The sequence below is a fragment of the Calidris pugnax genome, unplaced genomic scaffold (genome assembly GCF_001431845.1).
Source record: "Calidris pugnax isolate Ruff unplaced genomic scaffold, ASM143184v1 scaffold12, whole genome shotgun sequence".
NCBI lineage: Eukaryota > Metazoa > Chordata > Aves > Charadriiformes > Scolopacidae > Calidris > Calidris pugnax.
The window spans coordinates 401,113-422,470 of NW_015090767.1; the positions used below are offsets into that span (position 1 = coordinate 401,113).

The 21,358-nt window shown below is 42.4% G+C and overlaps 1 protein-coding gene across 9 annotated transcripts in view; it reads right to left on the reverse strand.

Annotated features, from left to right (window-relative positions):
• Positions 1-21,358, reverse strand: part of COL19A1 (collagen, type XIX, alpha 1) — a 193,384-nt gene that overhangs the window by 8,213 nt on the left and 163,813 nt on the right. For 5 of the 9 annotated variants that reach the window (XM_014936919.1, XM_014936910.1, XM_014936939.1 and 2 more), the window contains 7 exons: positions 20,312-20,347; positions 20,113-20,157; positions 17,501-17,671; positions 16,831-16,897; positions 14,784-14,939; positions 8,371-8,448; positions 5,933-8,186 (listed from right to left, as the gene is read on the reverse strand). In XM_014936919.1, the coding sequence (XP_014792405.1) occupies positions 8,050-8,186; positions 8,371-8,448; positions 14,784-14,939; positions 16,831-16,897; positions 17,501-17,671; positions 20,113-20,157; positions 20,312-20,347 (690 nt within the window). In that variant the 3' untranslated portion in view covers positions 5,933-8,049. Of the gene's footprint in view, positions 1-5,932; positions 8,187-8,370; positions 8,449-10,303; positions 13,902-14,783; positions 14,940-16,830; positions 16,898-17,500; positions 17,672-19,226; positions 19,462-20,112; positions 20,158-20,311; positions 20,348-21,358 lie in introns of those variants that run through there. The other 4 variants (XR_001411381.1, XR_001411380.1, XM_014936950.1 and 1 more) reach the window with 3 other exon arrangements.

The following is a 21,358-nucleotide window of genomic DNA, read 5'->3' on the forward strand; positions in this document are numbered from 1 at the left end:
TAAAAGGCGATGAGATTTTCTGAACAAAAGACTAGTGAAAAGTCACCTTTACCCATCAGTATCTTTGTCATCACTCTTAACTCTGGAAGTTTAATTGCACTGTAGCAAATACATATTTTAGTGCCTCGGTCCATTTAGTGTAGGCAGGAGTCAAGAGAAAAATGTTTAATAACCACGCTTAAAATGATAACCAGTTCTGCCCAGTCCAGGCTGGCATTTCATAGTGGTGAATGCAAGGCTTTCCCTGCGGGGCTGCTAACGAGTGTGAGTAACTGCTGCCAAATGCTGCACTATATACCTCTGCATCAGTTATGTGTCTATAGTTACAGAGAGAGAGAGAGTTTATGTCTAAGTTTTCTGTCACAGCCATCCCTGGGTTCACACAACATAGTGTGAACTGCTCCCAGAAAACTCTTAGGAACTCCCAGTTGTGCTCTAGAGCTCCTCTGGCAAGAGAGAGGCTGTGGCCTTTGGGAAATACTCCTCAGTGAGGTGAGAAGGCAAGGCTGGGAGGGTTGGGCTGGATTCTGCTTCCCCTTCCCTTACACCTACAGTGCAGCCACTGCGTCTGCTCACGGGTCACAGGTAAAGAGGAAATGTCTCTATTTTGTAGGGCACGTTACCCCCATCTGATTTGTCACAGCTTCGGTTCTATCCCCTTCCCCTCCATCTCCTCCTTCACTGCTCTGTTCTGCTGTGTATGCCTTCAACAGGACTAGTAAACTCTGGCAGCTTTAGGCAAATACTTGAAGCAAGCTTGCCTCTATTAAATTGGAAGAAAATCAACTTAGTCGTCAAATTATTTCCTAGCATCCTTTAAAATGCCATTGACGAAGGAGTTCTCTTTTTTTTTTTTTCTCATGGGAGAGTTAGGCAGCAAGAGAACAATGAAAAAAACCCAAAAGTTACCTAAAGTTAAATGGTTCAGTAAATCAGTTTCCTGAATAACAGTGATTATCTCATATTGATAGAGAAAAGTTATCTACATCTGATTCAGAGATTACGTTAACTTCCATGAATTTTATATATATATAAGGCCAAGGTTTTTCACTTGTCTTGTTCCTCTGGACTGTGGAGCTCTAAGTTTCACCAACCCACAGGGAGCAGGAGCATGACCTTGGTACGGTCAGAAGTAGCCCCCTCCCTGGACTCAGCCAGCCCAGGCTGGTGGCCACGGTGCTTGTTGGGGTGGCTTCCTGCCTCTCCTGTCTCCTGCCCGCAACCCCATCCTCCCTCTCCTCATTTGGCGTGGGAGGAAAGGTGGTCATTTCTGACACAGCCACAAAAAGAAAGTATGTGAAACATTTCCATTCAATCTGAAATCCTATTTCACATGTAAATGGCCACATCATAACGTAAAAAGCAATTTTCTATCCACTGAATACATTTCCACTGAACCGAACCTTAAATGTTGCAAAGCAAAAATATAATGAAGGAAAGAAGCAACCAGTCGGCACACACTGATTCATTCAGGGACAGCTGCACATCATTCAGAAATGAAAGAAAATAATAAAATAAGGTATGCAATTGAAAATCCTTCAAATACATCGACTGGAGACAGAATATATTTACACTGAAACTTAAGTAAATGATTAAATGCATTTGTATTTGTAGAACGGCAGACTCGGAGATAAAACTGCTAACAGACAAGTAGGCTACATTCTTTTATGCTACAAACTTATTTTGGTCTAGACTCTGTAGTGTTTGTTAGCAATCAATGTTTGAAAACCACATTTCCTTAAGGTATCGGTGAAGCTTGAGTTTTCCTCTTAAACACCAACCAAGGCAAGGTCAGGGCTAAGCTTGTTCTCTGTGGCCTGCACCCAGCCACGGGTGTGCGGGCTGATTGAGACCCCCACCCAGCACCATCTACTTGTAGCAGACGTCACAGATTTCAAGGAAAACTTCTATGACTCAGTACCCCCAGAACCTGACGAAAACACAGCAGCTCCCCCCCGCCCAGACCAACCTGGGTTTGATTCCTGAAACACTTCTCATGTTCTCACATCAGAGCAGCGGTCCTAACACACCGACAAAATGCGGGGTTAGAGGGTGGCTTTGTGTCGTATACTCGGAGAAACAAGTTTATAAATTGCTAGATTGGCCTGTGGGGTTTTTACAAGACTTTTATGTAAACATTACAGAAAAAAGAAGAAAAAAAATTGAGTGTACACTGACATGAAAAATAGTGTTTCACCCTTGTGAAAAAGAAGCAGCGCCAAAGTATTTTATGTGACTATCCATTAATTTAAAAAATATGCTTATTTAACAAAGCTGTGCATATCTAACATCTGTCATAATCCACACTCATAAAACGTAAAGGGAGGATGGACGATACAAATCAGTCCTGTTGCCATATCACAGTGCTCTTTTGGCATTGAAACCATATCAGTTTAAGACAAAAATACTGGTTCTTAAACCATTACTAAGTAGGCTGCCCTGTTACTCAGTCGTACGAAATGTGCTGTTGTAATCTTTATTAATGGTAGCAGACTCTGTGCTCCCCTAGAGACAAACTTCATTGCAGTGGACAGAAACCATGCCTGAAAGCGGGATGTCCCACCACTGCGTGTTCTTCTCTCAAGTGTATATATACAAAAGACAAACAAAATCTAAGCAATATTACCTGAAAACAATTATCCAGGAAAGGCAGGATTTCTGCAAATACTACCACACGAAACTAAATGGATTTTAGAAAAAATAGAAAAGAAAAGTCAGGCTTAAGAACCAAATCAAAAACCCCGACTCTTGTGCTGTGAATCTACACAGCACGGGGCACCTTGGAACTGAAAAGACATTTTTGAACTGTTCAGCCTGTCTTGAAAAGATGTTTTGAACTCCACCGTGTGGACCAAAGGAGGGATGCTGCAGCCTCAGAAAAGCTCCCCTCTCGCCAAGCTCACTTACTGCTTTCTTTGGGCAAGCTAAGCAGTTCTGGACATCGCTTGGGAAGAAAATCCCAAGCCCTGCTTAGCAGGTGATAAAGCAATTTGCCATAAAATATAACAGATGGACCTTGAACTAGAACAAAACTTAGAGAGAGCTTTTAGGAAAGGTTTAAAACATTTTGTCAAAGATATTTCAGTTCGAAGTCCTGTTGTAAGTAAACATTCCCAAATCAGAAAAAGACCTTAACGCTACTGGAAAAGATAATCCTCTGTGTTTAGCTCCTTGCAATGCTGACTGCAGCACGGACTGCTCAGAACAGCAGGACGCTGATAAACCAAGCTGCAAACACATCGGTACCTTCCAGCCCTCCCCACCCCCCTCCCAAAACCCGAGACAGCATCAGCCTGAAACTGCACCCAGATTTCAGGGGCCAAACCAGAGAACCCGGCAGGGCGTGCTTCCAGCTGCACTCTGCTTTCAGTTCTAAAAAGTGCAGAGTAGGAGCAACCTGGTGTGAAGTCAAGCTAAACTGGGACTAAGTCTATTCCACCCCAGTGAAGAACACAGCATCTTAAAACCGGTATCGACACAACCTGTACAACAAAATACCCGTTTTCTCATGTGAGAAAATTAAAGTGGGCTTTTAGCAAAATATAAAATAATGCAACAAGCCAATTACCGAAGTTAGCTGCAAATCAATTCAAAGTGTTCAAACACATTTTAAAAGACGTTTAGATTTGAGCCTATAAAAAGAAAAAAGCATCTGTAGGAAACATAGATGAAAAAATAAACTTCTTCAAATATAAAAAGTTTTCTGCTTTCCAATAAATTCAAGTAAATTAACATACAGCAATTTCATCTGGCAAATAACAGATGCTCTGTTTCAGCAAGCTAAAAGCCCCAAAATATACATATACCCCTAACCCGGCATGATAGGCTATGTACAGGACAGGGCCTGCTCGCACACCTCCCTGTCGACAGATACCCTTCACAAGACAGCACCCTTTTCCATATTATTACAGAAAATGAAGTTTAAAATTAACTTAGGAAGTAAAAAAATATTCAGATTTTTTACATATATTGGAATTACTAAAGAAGTAGAAAGAAATCAATGAAAAAAAAACCAAACAAACCCAAAACGTTCATGCAAGATACCTGACCAGCAGTTTATGGGACCGAATGGACAGAGCCTGCGGGGCCCGTCCCCCCGGTGTGTGCACACCCACGCACACGCTGGTGGAAGGGCCCTGCTGGGCTGGCCGGGCCAGCAGAGCGGTGGCCCAGGCAGCAGCAGGTGCCTCAGGACAGGCAAGGGCTCGGTTTCAAGCTGCCTCACCAGCTCCCAGAGGAGGACCAGGTCTGGAACGGCGGCCAGCGCCAGAGAGCAAATGGAGATCTGCTCCACGGGCACCAGAGATGCAGAGTGGGAGCAGTGCAAGGTGGCCAACGCCAGAGAGCAAATGGAGATCAGGCACCAGAGATGCAGAGTGGGAGCAGTGCACTCTGAGCTAAGCACCGGCAGCACCACGTGTTCCAAAGGCACCTTTATCCCCACAGGATGGATGCCCACCATCCCCGGAGCAGAGGCCGTGCTTGCCTAGAGAAGGGGCAGTCACCACCTCTGAGGGACAGCAAAGGATGAGCAGCAAAGGAGGTGTGAGGGACTGTGGTTTGCCAGGGGCTTTGACCCACCATCCCCACTCTCACAAGGGGCAGGCGAAGCACCCTGACTCCCCTGCAGGGCGTCCCCAGCCGCAGGGCACATAGAATCATAGAGTTGTCCAGGCTGGAAGGGACCTCCAAAGGTCATCTAGTCCGACCCCCCCGCAGTCAGCAGGGACACCCCCAACTAGACCAGGTTGCCCAGGGCCTCATCCAAGGGCTCGGTTTCAAGCTGCCTCACCAGCTCCCAGAGGAGGACCAGGTCTGGAAAGGTGGCCAACGCCAGAGAGCAAATGGAGATCAGGCACCAGAGATGCAGAGTGGGAGCAGTGCACTCTGAGCTAAGCACCGGCAGCACCACGTGTTCCAAAGGCACCTTTATCCCCACAGGACGGGTGCCCACCATCCCCGGAGCAGAGGCCGTGCTTGCCTAGAGAAGGGGCAGTCACCACCTCTGAGGGACAGCAAGGGATGAGCAGCAAAGGAGGTGTGAGGGACTGTGGTTTGCCAGGGGGCTTTGACCCATCATCCCCACTCTCACAAGGGGCAGGTGAAGCACCCTGACTCAGGTGCACCCAGGGCACATAGAATCATAGAATCATAGAATTGCTTTGACCCACCATCCCCACTCTCACAAGGGGCAGGCGAAGCACCCTGACTCCCCTGCAGGGCGTCCCCAGCCGCAGGGCACATAGAATCATAGAGTTGTCCAGGCTGGAAGGGACCTCCAAAGGTCATCTAGTCCGACCCCCCCGCAGTCAGCAGGGACACCCCCAACTAGACCAGGTTGCCCAGGGCCTCATCGAGCCTCTCCTTGAATATCTCCAGGGATGGGGCCTCAACCACCTCCCTGGGCAACCTGTTCCAGTGCTCCACCACCCTCACAGTGAAGAACCCTCTCCTCATCTCCAGTCTAAATCTGTTCCCCTCCAGCTTGAAGCCATTGCCCCTCGTCCTGTCACTGCAGGCCTTTCTAAACAGGCTCTCCCCAGCCTTCCTGTAGGCTCCCTTCAGGTACTGGAAGGCTGCTATTAGGTCTCCCCGGAGCCTCCTCTTCTCCAGGCTGAACAACCCCAGCTCCCTCAGCCTGTCCTCGTAGCAGAGGTGCTCCATCCCCCTGATCATCCTCGTGGCCCTCCTCTGGACCCTCTCCATCAGGTCCATGTCCTTCTTATATTGAGGGCTCCAGACCTGCACACAATACTCCAGGTGAGGTCTCACCAGAGCAAAGTGGAAGAATTACCTCTCTGGACCTGCTGGCAACGCATCTTTTGATGCAGCCCAGGATGGGATTGGCCTTCTGGGCTGCAGCTGCCCACTGCCTGCTCATGTCCAGCTTCTCGTCCACCAGCACCCCCAAGTCCCTTTCCTCAGGGCTGCTTTCCAATCCCTCACCCCCTAGTTTGTATTGGTGGCGAGGATTGTTCCAGCCCAGGTGCAGAACCTTGCATTTGCTCTTGTTGAACCTCATGAGGTTCACCTGGGCCCACCTCTCCGCATCAGAGCTCCCAGATTCCCTTCAGGGAATGGTTTGGTGGTATGCCACAGGTCTCTGCCATCCTCCTCCTGGCTGCCCTCTCCTGTTCTTGGACCTTGATGTCTGTGTTTAATCATCACTCTTGTGCCAAGCACCTTCTTCCCTAAAAACCGCGAGCTTGTTAGCGCATTGAGTGGCACCCCGAGATTGCTCCTAGGGTATGCTTTCTCTCTCAGAAAGTGTGGCTAAGGGTTGCCTGTGCTCCTCAGCTACCCAGGTAACTCTGTCACCTCTTGGCTGAGTACAAGTGCTAGGAATTCTATTCAGAACAAATGCCAATGCATTTTGCTTTTTTTAAAAGACTCCCACCATTCATTCCTTACTGTTTTTAAGAAAAACCCAGAAATCAGACAGATTAATGTCTTGCAACAGCTTCTCTGGAACCCAGCACTTCCAACCTCAGAATGCCTTCCTGGTGGCTCCTCACTGCCCGAGCATGGAGATCTCCAAAACCACTCACCAGCCTGAAGTGGGAGACAACAACTGGCTTCCTCATGGTGGGGCAGGAGCTCTCACTGGTGATGCTGTGCCAAGGGTTAATTCTGAGGATGTGGGTTATTACAGCTGTCCATGTTGTCTCAATAGCACCTTACCTTTCTGTTGCATTGTAACAAATTCCTTAGAACCAATCTAGGATCATCTGTTTCCTAATAATTGGAGCTGAAGCTTCAACCAACCCTCCTCTCTCTTTTTCAGAATCAGCCTCTGTACAAGGATTTTCTTCATCTTTTCTTTTGCTCAACCCTTCGAGTTCTATAGGATTTAAACCTTGTTCTGTTTTTTCTTTATTGACAATGTCTGGTCCTGTAGGATTTACTCAATGCCTGTGAACTGCAGTTATCATCTTTGTAGCAGACCTTTCCAAGGAGAGTTTTGTATTTTTTCTGATTTTCTCTTGAGCTTAGTTTTTTTGTAACCAGTTATTAGGACCTGTGAGTTTTGTGTAGTACTGTTTCCATGTTCTTCTCAAGTTTATTTTGGCACACAATTATTGCAAGAGGAAAATGGTGCCAATCCATAAGATTAGAGGCTTGCAAAGTTTCTTCTTTGACTGTCTCACTGTGTACCTACCACCTCTGCTTGAAAGCAAGAGGTCTTGCTGTAAGCAGACGTAATGGCACAGAGGCTTGATTATAGGCAGTAATTACTAAGTCCACGTAGCAGTCAGAAGATGTGCCAGTTCTCAGCTAGGAACGCCACCACCAGTCCCTAAAATTTTAATATCTAAAGTACGTGTAACCATGAATAAAGGCACACACAAGCCCTCAGCTGGGACAACATCTGGTCAGGAGAGACGCTTCTTGGGCCTGCAGCTGGTGAGTTTTCAGTCAGCCTGAAGTTAAACTTTGGATGGGGTTAGAGAGATCACGAACACATCTTCCTGTCCTTTTTCAGCATCTAGGAAGTGACTGAAATGGTGGGTAGCGCTCGTGGGGCACAACACGGGCCTGGGTCAGAAGGATGTGCTGGAGCCTCCTCAAGGGACACGAAGGTCTAGACTAAGCAGAGTTCCCAACGCGCCAGTTCAGGTCCTGCATTCACCATGAACGGGGATGCTTTGAAACTTCAGAAATGCATTTTCTCCACTTAAACTCCACCACCAGCAAGAAAAATAAAGCCAGCTTACATACAGAGGCATATATACAGTCTCAAGTTATAATAAAATAATTTTGTTTGAAGAAAGAAGCTTATGAAAATATTTTGGGCCTATTTTCTCCTCTAAGCAAAATAAATACAAGAAACAGAACACATGGAATGCACTCTGGAAAATATATGTCATCATTCCATAATTACAACACTGCAAATAACATAGAAAAAGGCTCAATTCCTTGTCTTATAAATTATCTATACGCCATGCAGTGTTGAGGGGGAAAAAATGCACCAAGTATTTAAAAGATTAAATAACTTATTGAGAGGAGTGAAAAGTGACTGTGACCCCAAGTGTCTATGGGAGAGGGTTTTCATTTCCCGCTGGTGCGTGGCCCAGTCTGTGACACAGAGTAATAGCAATCTGCTGGATTGCATCTTCCAGTGGGTCCCGGTGGCCCCTGCGGTCCAGGTGAGCCCGGTGTCCCCGGTGGGCCCGGCAGGCCAGCAGCTGGCAAAACAAAGCTACAATTAGCAGAGTCCTTGACAGCACACCCAGAGTCAGCTGTGTGCCAGCTCCTCCGCCAGAAGGCAGGTGGGTCTGACCTCAGGCTATGACCAAGCTCACCAGAACCAGGAGAAAGGCCTGTTAGTTCATAAAGAACAATAGCAGAAAGGAAGCTGGAGAGTTGTACCTGCAGGGCCAGGTGGTCCAGGGTTACCGGGCAGTCCAATTCCAGGCTCACCTCTTTCCCCTTTCTGTCCTCTATAACCTACACAGAATAAAGATATGAAAATAAGAGCGTCCTCTTATTATAAACAGTGATCTTTCGTATAGCTCGTTGACACAGAATTACCAAGACAAATGTAAATGGGAAAACACATGCTGACTTCTTTTTCTGAGACAGTTCTTATATTTTCATATTCCTTCTGAAAAATGTGTTCTAGCAGTAACCATCACATCCTCTCCCAGAGGACTCCCGCTCTGTTTGCTGGATGGACCTTTCCCCAAGATTTTAGGTTACCTTCCTGAAGATCCTCTAATAAAAAACCAAATGCATATTCTGCTCCAGTGTTACCTGTTTGATGATGTAAAGCACCAACCCAAAGGCCACCGGGAGTCTGACCACCTCTCCTCTGATAGCCCACCAGCTGAGAGAGACTTGACCCTCTCTGCTCTACATAAATCTTTATGTCTGCACCTTTCTTAGACTGTAAACTGGAATTTGTGTGCTTCCCTACACGTGAGAGAAGACCCACTCCTGCTCCAGCACTACAGAGCTGCTCTCACATGGAGCAAGGCATCTTCAGAGCTTGGGCAGATCATGGCTTTTAGCATGCAAAGCCTACTTTGACCCAAGCGCCTGTGTATTGTTAATAAGGTGTGATTACTAATTATAAGTTGAATATTTGCATTAGTTTTCTTCACAGGCCATAGCTTTGCATTTATCTAAATAGCTTCTGTCTTCTTAAGTGCTGCAATTCATGCCCAACCTGTTTCTTTTTCCATAAACAATTTGTAAAGAAAAAATTACTTAGTTGGAAACACTCTGGGTGTTTTAGAGCAAAGGACTTGTGGGCATCAGTATAACATTTTGTTTAATATTTCAAGTTAAAAATCCATCTAAAAATGTGGCTTTTCTATTCAGACCATGTAATCTATGTAGGACAGGGGATTAAGGTATTTTTAAAGGAACAAATATGACACCTGCCACAACCCCTTACTTTAAAAGGGATGGTAAGGAAACCCTCTTCCCTCCCCATGGGCATGTAAGGTGACGTATGCTGAAGATTAATTTGCCAACTCCTGATCACATTTGGAATTAAATTTGCTCTGCTTCAGGGACTAGTGTATTTCCAGTCACGTATGCCATACAATTAACTTCCTCTTGTGAAGAACTGCAACTTAGTCTGAATTAAAAGAGAAGAGCCAAGGGCTGAGCAGTCAGCAGCGTGGCATCAATCCACCTTATGTCTCATGGAGATTAATGGGCACTGACGGATGGATGGCAAAGGTTGTCTTGTCAGTGTACTGTGGTCTGTGGCAACACTGGTACCTTACAGGACAACTCCATGGGCTGTGGGTACCAATTCTGGGTTGTTACAACAGGAAAAAAGCAGTAGGAATGGTACGCACTATTCACACTTTCCGTTAAACACAAGCTCACTATACACTTTGGCAGAAAGTCTGTTGCAATCATTATAGACTTCCAAACAGAGCCTCTTACTCAAGTCATCTCACTCTTCTCTCAGCATCCCAACGAGGCAAAACCATCAGAAAATGCATGCAGAGCGACATGCAAAACCTCAGGAAAGGAGATCAACTGTTTAAAAGCTCACAGAGAAACAATATTAATCATGCATTCTGGTCACTGAGTTGTGTTAAGCAGACTTGTACAAGGCATATATGCACACAAGCTATATCCAGAAAAGGGAATATGCTGGTGGTTGTATTCAATTATGAATCTTGATTTTTCTCTTTAATGACCATGTTAGTATTTATAACTACATCAGGTTGGTTGGCTCTGAAAATCTTGTGTAATATATAGTAGTTACTACTGTTTGAGACGCTCAATCACACAACCACAGGAGCTGCTACAATTCCTATTTATTATATATATATCTGTGCTTCCTAATTTACAATAGACAGTTACAGTACATTTCTCCTACAAACCCAGTTAATTTTAATTTTACAAAGTAGTGCTGCCACTTATAATTTGTTTTGCATTTCTTCAGTTATGGAAAAAAGAGAGAGATCACATTTACGATGTATTCCATTTACAAGCTCCATGAAAACCATCACTGTAGGTATCCAAGACAATAAGGAAAAAACAACCTGCAATAGCACAAAGAGCAACCTGCCAATGCAAAGGTACGACCCAGGGCAGTGTAAACCATTACTGGCTTTATCTGCATACACATGGAAATGTGTAATTTGTACACAGTGGCAGGTATGTTCTGTTGACACTGAAGTTTAATACAAAAATACTCAGATAGCTTTTCTAAAAATAAGGCTTTATTTAACAAGGTGTAAGCATATTAGCAAACAGGCCTATATGTAAACCATTGGAAAAATGTAATGTGTAATTCTAGCAGGAAAATATTTGATTTGTAATGAGGTATATTTTGCTCAGAAGTAGGACCATGATTACACTTCTAGAGGATAATATCACCTTCTCTCTGAGCTTAAAGTGACAAACTTATACACAGTCAAAAGGAAAACGTTACCATACACTTTAATCAGATTTTGATTTACTGTTTTCAACATAAGGCACATACAAGATGCGGTCTATTTTTACTGGCAGAATTACAATTCCAGTAAGAGGTACCTGGTTATTCAAAAGGTGAGCGCTTTAGCAAAGACTTTCACTCGGGTTCCAGAAGTTTGGCTGTAACTCTGCAATCTAAAAGCTGTGGTATGTAAACATGTACCCAAAGTGGGTAGTACTAAGTGTTAGCAGTACACAGCAAGTACGTGTTCAAACAGATAAGCTTTCTTCTGCCCATGTACGAGTGGTGACAGCTACAACATGGCCCTCAGCTTGGTGTTCTCCACAAACATCACGGTCAGAAGCATCGCAGCCCCAACTCCCTCAGCTCTACTTGGAAGTGACACAAGCTCATGTCTATGAACTTGGAGGGAAAAATTTCTCTCATTTAAAGAGCTCCAAAAAGTATTCCACCTATACCATAGAGACCCTCTTCTATTCGCATGGGCAACTGAGCACCTGTAACTGGCATGTCAAGTATCTAGAGAAATCTGAGGTTCTTTAACACAAATATGAGGCAAAGACATTACCCCAACAGGGAACAATGAGACCGAAGTACCCACTGTGTTTTACTGTGCAAATATCCTGTGTTCATAAAAACAAACAACTGTGAAGCAACAGGAAGGGTGCTAAGAGCAAAGAACAGTTTACAGCAGGTAATCCTTGAAACCAGTGCAGCTATTTCTGAAGAGTCACTGTGTCTGGACAATATCCATTACAATGGATTCCTGGTATCAGCCAAGGTTTCTAGATGCTTCCACCATGCAAATTAATAATTATAGTAAGAGATATGCATTTTACAACAGAGATCAGCAATAAAGATAAGGAATTTCGACTATTCATCACATGGTATTTTTCTTCCCTGAGCTGTGATGTTTGATTCCTCCAGGCTACCATGAGTTATGAGGACCTATAATAAACTCCTGTTTCCTTAATTTGATAAAAAGAATGAAGTTTAACTAAGATGTAACCTTCTTCTGTCTGTTGAGAAAAAAAATCAATATTCATATTAACGTAAGGATAATATTCCAAGATGAATTTTTTCAAATGTTCCAAATTCACTTTCGATTATATTTTTAATAATCCAATTAGTCAGTGGAGTTAATTGAGCTAGATCCTCTAACACATGACAAGCTGGCTGACTGCAAATGGATGACATTTTCATAGCTTGTCTATTAAGTTTTGAAATAAACTTCCTGTACAAGACATCAACATCCTTTAAAACACATACAGAGTAAACAGTTCCTCTGCTCCCCCCTTAGGCAGATGCTGTACACCTCGCTGGTAACACTGCCTCAGAGTATCAGCTTGCTGATGCACATGCCATAGTTAGTTTTTTAAATGCAGACACATATAGATATATATATAAATTCCAACCACTATTATACGAAGTCTGTTTAAATGCCAGTTGCATATTTCATCATTAATGTTGCAATGCTGTTATTTTTTGTTCGCTTGCTATATTTATACTAAGACTACCACATAAAATCAAAAGTATTTGTATCTGGGAAGTACCTGAGTATGAACAATCTTGATTAAGGCCACCAGGTAACATTCTGGACTTCATTAGAAATGAATGACTCTATTCCAAGAGTCTAGCAATTTCTTAAATACACACTTTGAAGGCCACGCCTAGACTTTCAAGACTTAGCATCTGTGTTTTCTGCTTCTGGGACCAACCCTTACCTATTGGTTTCCTGTGCAGAAGGATGTTCTGGTGGAATCTGGCCAGGCCAGGCCAGTTGCCAAGGGAACTGACTTGACACTTGAGGGACCCCTGCGAAGCTGCAAGTTAAGTACCTCCTTGGACACAGGGTGACACCTGCCCTTCCTGCTGGCTGGCTCTGGCAGACTCTCTGCTCAGCTTGCAGCACCTCAAACTGCTCTGGAGTTGCTTGTAGAGGTCCTGTTAATTGCTCTCCAAAAGTATCTGCTTCTTTTCACTGACTGAATGGGACAAGTGACTGACTCACTCTGTCAGCCCAGATGTGTATTACCGCTCACAACAAAACCTGATCAAAACCCTGGAGCTAGCAATCTGGGCTACAACCAAGCAAGAAATATAATAACGAGTATCTGGCAGTCAGTACCAAATGTGTGTTGGCTTGGGGAGCCGTGCACACAGCATGCTACCTGGATGGTCTCAGCCACACGTGCACGTGACATGCTTCTCCAGGAGGTCTCGTCCACTACGGCTTTTATGGCTGAAAATAAGCTGCAATATGGAAGGATACTTTTCCATCTGCTCTGAGATTTGAATTTCTTTTTGCTGTTGGTATAAAAACATGCGCAAGTACAGCTGGGAAAGGCATGAACAGTATTTGTAAGTGTGATTCTCTCACAGTACTCAGAGTGTAAAAAGGAGGCAAGACAAATTTTTAGTTTTCTTTCCTTGGAAATATAATTTTATATATGTTTTGATGTATCAGAGAAGTAAATGCTTCTCACTTAGCTTAAGTTTTACTAATCAAAAAAAGGTATGCAGCATCTTGGTAAAATACATGGAAATCCTGTGTACACGGGGCACTACTTTTACTTTAGCATAAGGCTAAAAAAAAAAGCGGCTTTTTTTTTTCCAAGCATATCTATCATCTTTACTCTTGATGCTCACAAGCCAGAAATGAAGCCTAGTACAACGTTCCACATCCCAGAAGCATCTGAGGCTAGCCACCACATGCAGCATCATTGAAGTCGATTGTTTACAGTGATCTGAATATTTAGGTAATGATGAAGTCAGTGTTGTAAGATCCTAAGACTTTTATTGTTTTCCTTGATCCTTTATTCTTGTTCTTCTCATTCTGAGCTCATCACATTTTTCAAGCTTCTGTCAGGGATTTGCTCTTATCAGTGTTAGTAAGTCTTTATTCTTCTGATAGCTTTAGGATGCACACATCTTCAGCTTTGCTCTCATGTTCTTCATTCCAGTCTGACTTGCTCTGACTCCAGAGCAGACCAAACTAACAAAAGATAATAAAGAACTACCTACAGATAAACTGCAAATTACATATTACCCACAAAATATTATTCATTGATAAATTCTTTTTTGCTTTTATTCTGTTCTCCTCTTCCTTTTAATCTCTGACAGGCTGACTCTGCAGTGGAGCCCAGCTACAACGAGGCTGGATCCCTGGAAGTTCCCTGCAGTGAAGTTCAGCGGAATGAGAGTCCTGTGGATCCCTGGAAGCTAGCTTTGCAGTGAAGTTCAGCGGAATGAGAGTCCTGCACTGTCTGAACGCATTGCAATGCACCAGTTACCATTTGGGTCATAGTGAAAAGCTGATTACTTTGGAACTGATTTGTGAAAATAGATTACTTCACTGTAAGAAGGATTCAGCAGTAGTATTTCAGTTTTCACTGCTTCTTAAAGAACCGTATTTACCTTCAGTTTATCCACCCTTGTGTTGTCTTAGGATCAGAGCTGAGAGCACTCAGACTTGGAGATCCAGTTTTGTTACTTAAATAAGATGGTCTCTCAATATGGAACAAGATCTAAATAGTTACATTAGAGTGCTGGCATAGGTTTTCTTCCTTTTTAAAGTATTTTGGGGAAAAAAATAACTGCTACAGTAGTCTAGATATCTGTCAGCTTTAGGTATCTGTCAGTAATTAACTTTATCATTTATTAGAATAAAATGCACCGATTAGGAGTTTTTAATCAAGTAAAATCCACACATCTACTACGGGTTAATATTTAGATCTAGTCTGGAAAAACATAAGTACAGTTTTAAAAGTTAATCATTAGGAAGCTAGATGGATAATCCTTGCTTATTTAATAATCATTAGCAAGTGTATAAATATTTCAAGATACAACTCATGGGAACATTTTTTGGAATTCCTACCTTGAATTCCACGTTCTCCTGGAGGTCCTGGCAAACCGTCCCTTCCTGGTGGCCCTGGTAGCCCATCTTTTCCTGGGGGCCCTGGTTTTCCATGTGCTTGGGAGGCAAGCATGGCAGCAGGCAGCTTCAGCTGGGATACAAACTGAGCCATCCTTTCTTCATTACCAACAGGCACAAGAAAAAGTGGGTAAGAAATCTGCTAGCAAAGTACAAGAAAATAAGTAAATCCCAAAGCCCCAGCTAAAGGAAGTTTCTGGAAGTAAGGTGTTCAATTCTTCTAAATGTCAAGGCATTTAATAGTCCCCTAAGTACTGAAGTCTTCAGTTCCAACTCAGACTCATGTCTAAGTCTTTACCCTTTGAAATAATCTGAATTAATTTGTACTAAAGCTTCTATTACAACTCTCTTTTTACTAAAGTATTTCAGTATTTCAGATGACTCCTTACTCCTGTTCATGGAAGTACTTAAAATATGTGAACAGCCCTATAAAGGGCTACCTTGTTTGTTTGTAACATATATTAAGTTGCAAAGCAGAGCTTAAATGCTGCAAACCATTCTTGAAATGTGCTGAAACCTTGAAAACAGCTGTGAAAAAACCTATAAATCCTCAGTAAACATTATTAGTTGCAGAATTTCGCATGAACTGTTGATGCTGGTGGAATAAAGTGCACTTGGTAACATTTCAGTGTTCCTTAGAGGTAGACAAAAGAGGTACTAACTTTGAATCTTGTCTCCTTTACATTGGGTTAAAAAAAACTTAACTAAGCATTCCACAACTTAGCTGGTACTTACTGTGGTAGAGTTTTAAGATTTAAGAAAAAAATAACAGTAATGAGAAGAGTGGTCATCAAACAAAAAAATAAGCAAGGTGATAGAAAATAAGCAAAGTGAAACAAAGCCAAAAATCGAAGATTTCCAGGAACATTAGTTAGGTATAGAAAATGGAATAGCTATACACTGGTGAGTTATAGAAAATGGAATAGCTATAAAGACTAAAACCAATATTCCCTGTAAGTAGGACACTTTTAATATACTTTATTTTCTTGAATAGACTAAACACTTGTTACCATTCCATCTGAATAGGAAAAGGAGGTAACTTCAGCCAACAAACTGCTCCTGAAATACATAGTAGGTTGGAGTCCTAAGGGGTAGCAGTCTGGGGAAACGTGAAAATATACAAAATGACAGCCTTATTAAAAAGTGAAAAAATGCCTGAATAGTTCAAAGTCTCACACTTTATATGGTCTCTTTTATCCCTAAAAGTTAAAAGGTTTTGTATCCGCAAATAGTAACAACAAAATAGCTAAGCATATGGGAGGCATAAAAGAAGCTATTGTTAAAAGATGCTCTAGCAGAAGCTTAAGATACATACCTGAGTCACAGCTTTTCAACCCTGACTAAGAAAATGCCGGGAAGAAAAATATTTCCTTTTCAGAGCAAGGACACACCTAAGAAAGCTTGTTACATAGTACTAAGGCCTTGGCTGAATGTGGCACTGGCCTAAAACTGTGCCCGAAGTTAGTGGTCTGCAAAAGAGCTTTGGAGCTCAGTGGGGCTGTTTGCTGAAAATGCACAGCAGTTCAGACCTGCACAACTGAATGCTGCCAAGTCTTTCTCTCATTTAGACAGTCACCACTAAGCAGCCAAAATAATTAGATATTTCTATTGTTTCTGCTTAAATAAATCTCCAGTGTCTTACTGCATATACTGTAGGTACCTATATATATGATATATTATTGCATATATGCATGTATCTACACGCATACATAGATATGTTTGCTATTATGATTTGGAGTAAACTACTTTTTAATGCTAATCTTTTAAATAAGGAAATACTCTATTCAACAGATACTTACTTTATAACTGTTTGAACATAATAATGTTAAGTAGACTTAAACAACAGTAAAGCATAGCTACTAAACAACTACTAAGTTCAATGTAAGTTAGATGACATGTAAAGAAATTTAAATGAAGGCTATAGGGATCTAAAACATTTAGAATAGAATTTAAGATTTACATTTCGTTGAATAATACTTCAGTTTCTTACCTTCAAAAACCTTAAGAACCTCTTGCTTGATATATTTTTTTATTTCCTCAAGTGAAACTGGATCACCCTGATGAGGAAACAAAAAGGTGTTATGTAATCAGAAGAAACCACACAGAGGACACTTTATGATGCTAAAAAACCAAAAAACCAAGCTGAAATCTAGCATTAAGTGTGTAAAACTTTCCTGAAAAAATAAATATGTTAACATATTTGTGTCATTCACTTGACTGCAAAGGCCACTTTATTGCAAACACATTATAATATTGTAAAGACCACTAATAGTACATGTGGAGGCAAACCAAGGTATGTACAACTGAAAGGAAGCATTCAATTTGTGATTTCTCTTTCTCATTTGCAAACATTTACACTTTAGCTCCCAAGTTTATGAAAAACATAAAAATCAACAGTATGGAGTTGCCATTATAGATTTTGCAGAAGAAAAATAAATAATTAAAGTTTATCCATAGCACATGTTTAAAACCAAGAAAAAATAACTACTTGATCACCTGGGTATATTTTTCCACCTCTGCCAACCGAACACTGAAATTAACTGTTATCTTAGTTTTTCTGATACTGTGGTATTGCTCAGCTGATTTTCCACTGCTCAGCACACACTACCTTCATATCTTTTGACTTTACAAGCAACCAAGGAAAACTTGTACGTTCTTACCAGAAATCCTGGGGGTCCTGGTGAACCTGGGGGACCCTGATGACCTGGTGATCCTGGATAGCCTCTGTCTCCTGGTGGCCCAACAGGACCCACATCCCCCTTTTCTCCTGATGGGCCAGGTTTCCCTCGTTCGCCTTGTGGACCTTTGTCCCCTGGAATACCCTGATCTCCCTGTGGAAAATAAAATCAGAAAGGAAACCACTGCACACAGTGGAACCAACTAGGAAAAGTCAAAATGCTAAAAAGAAACTTCTTCCCTGTTCAGAAATAGATTTTATGAGTAATGCTGGGAAGCTGATTTTACAGGATAACCCTTGTCTCTGAAAACAGCAAGTAAGGTTTTGTTCTCTTACACTTTTAATGTTGAAGACAATGACAAAAAAATAGCTTGACTCTGTAACCTACTTTTCAAGGACAGAACGTGGGTGCAGAAAAATTATAGCCCTTATACAAGGATCTAGAAGTGTTAAATATGTCATAGGTAGAATTTAGGTGCTCAAATTCCTCCACGTACACAGCATCAGGCTTTTTTTTTCCTGTAGCTTTCCCTAGAAGCTTAATATTGTATTTCTGCATGTACACAAAATTTTGGTTAATCAAAGAAACAACAAGTACACAAATCTGTTTATAAGGAGTGAACTCCTTGCAAACAACATAATTTAAAGGTCTGGCCAGCAACAGCTTCCATCACGGGCTCAGATGGCATTTAAATTTGTTTTCTTTGTGAGCATTTAAATATTTTAGAAAGACCCAATGTATTAATGTATTAGCTATTAGTTCACTGAATGACAGCTGTGGAGCAGAGGGCCGCAACTTCCATGTTCAGATTGTTGATGTTCTGCTGGCAGCTCTTACGGGTCACTGTCTGCCCTCTTGGCATCACTGCTAATATTAGGCTCCACCATAAGCAGCGAACAGCACCGAGAATTGACTACATCATTGCTAGATTAATCCAGAATCTACATTTACAAGGGGTGAATGAATGGAATTAATTGCATTCTTAATCTACAGCGAGTGCTGGTAAACTGTATTCAGGTCTGAAACATCATTGACTGATAAACCAATAAAAGTGTTAGTTATATTCTTAAGTCATATTTACATGACATGTAAAGATTGAGAAAAGAAAGAAAGGTAAGAATGCATATAGGAGGCTGTATAACATTTTTATCCCCTAGCTCTCCTCCCATCTGTATGATTTCCAGTGAGTTAGAGCTGATTAGTCACTACAATTAAGCTTCACTACAAAGACCACTGTAACTTGTGATGTTTTATTGCATTAGCTTAAATCATAATGCATTCCCAATTGGAGCTTAAATTGCCCTCAACAGAAGTATAGAGGCTCCGAACTCTGAAAGTGTATTGTAGAGAAAAAAGCTCTAAGTGTCAAAATATGAGACCTCATCATCTCACACCTATAATTTTAAACTCTGTGGTGGGTTGACCTTGGCTGCCTGTCAGGCACCCACCCAGCTGCTCTCTCGCTCCCCCTCCTCAACAAGACACAGGCAGAAAATGAGGTGAAAAGCTTGTGAGTCAAGATGAGGACAGGGAGATCACTCACCCACTACCCTCAGGGGAAGATTAATTTAATTTATTGTGAATTAATAACAGACCAGGATAGTGAGACCCTCCCCTCAACCCACTCCTTTTCTTCCCAGGATCAAGTTTAGTCCTCCCTCTTCTAGCTCCTGTCCCCTGGCAGTGCAGGGGGGTGAGGAATGGGGGTCACAGTCAGTCTTTCCCATGAGATACAGTCCTTCATGAGCTGCTCCAGCGTGGGTTCTTCCCATGGGCCGCAGTTCTTCAGGAATGGACTGCCCCAATCTGGGTCCCCCATGGGATACAGTTTCTTCCTGAAAATTTGCTGATGCGTAGGATCCTCTCCATGGGCTGCAGCTCCTGCCAGGAGCCTTCTCCAGGGTGGGATCTACAGGCTGCAGTTTCTTTCAGGGCACATCCACCTGCTCCAACATGGAGTCCTCCATGAACTGCAGGTGCTTTTCTTATTTATCAAATAAATACGGTATCAATCATATTAGGACATCAGGGCTTTAATAAAGTTATAAGAGAAGCAGGGTATCCACAAGGATTTTCTTTGCTCTAGCAAAGTAACGATCACCTCTCACTTCCTGAGATGATTCCTGCCCACCATGACCTCATTCATTACCATGAACAGAGCTGCCTAAACGGTTTGGCAAGCAGTAAGGTATTGCACTGCCATTCCTGCTGCCTAAGTGAAACAAGCTTGTTTTACATAAAACATTATTTGTGTTTGTGACATATGAAGCTCCCAGGAAAACTTTATAGCTCTTGCAAAGCGTGATAGCATCACAATGAGATTAGCTACTTTCTGATTTTCATTCTATTGATCAATTTACACTGTCTGGGCCAACTGTGCTAGAAAGTCTGTAAAATGCATTTTTTCCTCTAAATGCAGAAGCCAATTCAACTCTAATTCCTTCAAATGGTGTCTAGGACTAAACCTTTTAGCTGTCTAGAGGGCTTGAAGTTCACAGGAAATTAATTTCTTGGGTTTGCCTGTAAAGTGTGCATTAATGAGGTGCTTAGATGTGAAAGTGAAAGGAAAAAGGTTATTAAAACAAAGGACTTACACGTTCTCCTTTGGGCCCTCGGTCTCCTGGTCTCCCCACAGCACCCTGAAAAATTTTTTGGAAAAAGGATAAACATATCACTTAAAGGCTTTGTTCTATATTCATCTGTTAGCAGAACTGAAAGCAACTGTCTAGAACGAACAGCTATTGAATATGTGAAGAATAAAATAAACTAGTATGCAAAAGTATGTTTTCCTACCGGAGGACCTGGCAATCCATCTTTTCCATTGACTCCCTAGAAGAAAAACAAATGTCTTTTAAAGAATTATGGTTATGTAGAAGCTTTTTAAGAATATAAAGAATAAAGATCAAAGTTTAGTGCTGGTATCAGTACATATTCTGAAGCTGTGGAGGCAGTAGCTTGTGTGGTTAAATTACTGAAATACAAATGGAATCACAGAATTGTTTTGGTTGGAAAAGACCTTTAATATCATCAAGTCCAACCATTAACCTAACACTGCCAAGTTACCACTAAACTGCGTCCCTTAGCACTACATCTAACCATCTCTTAGATACCTCCAGGGATGGTGATTCAACCAATTTCCTGGGCAGCCTGTTCTAATGTTTGACAAACATTTCAGTGAAGTAATTTTTCCTAATATCCAATCTAAACTTCCCCTGGCACAACTTGAGGCCATTTCCTTTTGTCCTATTGCCTGTTCCGTGGGAGAAGAGACTGACCCCCACCCTCCTTTCAGGTAGTTGTAAGAGAGCGACAAGGTCTCCCCTCAGCCTCCTTTTCTCCAGACTGAAAAAAAACGAGTTCCCTCAGCCTCTCCTCATAAGACTTGCTCTCTAGATCCCTCACCAGCTCCGTTGTCCTTCTCTCGACATGATCCAGCACCTCAATGTCTTTCTTGTAGTGAGAGGCCCAAAAGTGAACACAGTTTTCAAGGTGCAGCCACCAGTGCTGAGTACAGGGGGACAATTACTTCCTGAGTCCTGCTGGCCACACTGTTTCTGATACAGGCCAGGATGCTGTTGGCCTTCTTGGCCACCTCATATTCAGCCAGCTGTCGACCTACACCCCTAGGTCCTTTCCTGCCACACAGCTTTTCAGCTATTCTTCCCCAAGCCTGTAGCACTGCATATGGTTGATGTGACCCAAGTGTGCTTGGCCTTGTTGAACCTCATCCCATTGGCCTCAGCCCATTGATCCAGCCTGTCCAGATCCCTGTGTCGAGCCTTCCTACCCTCCAGCAGATCAACACTCACACCCAACTTGGTGTCATCTGTGAACTTACTG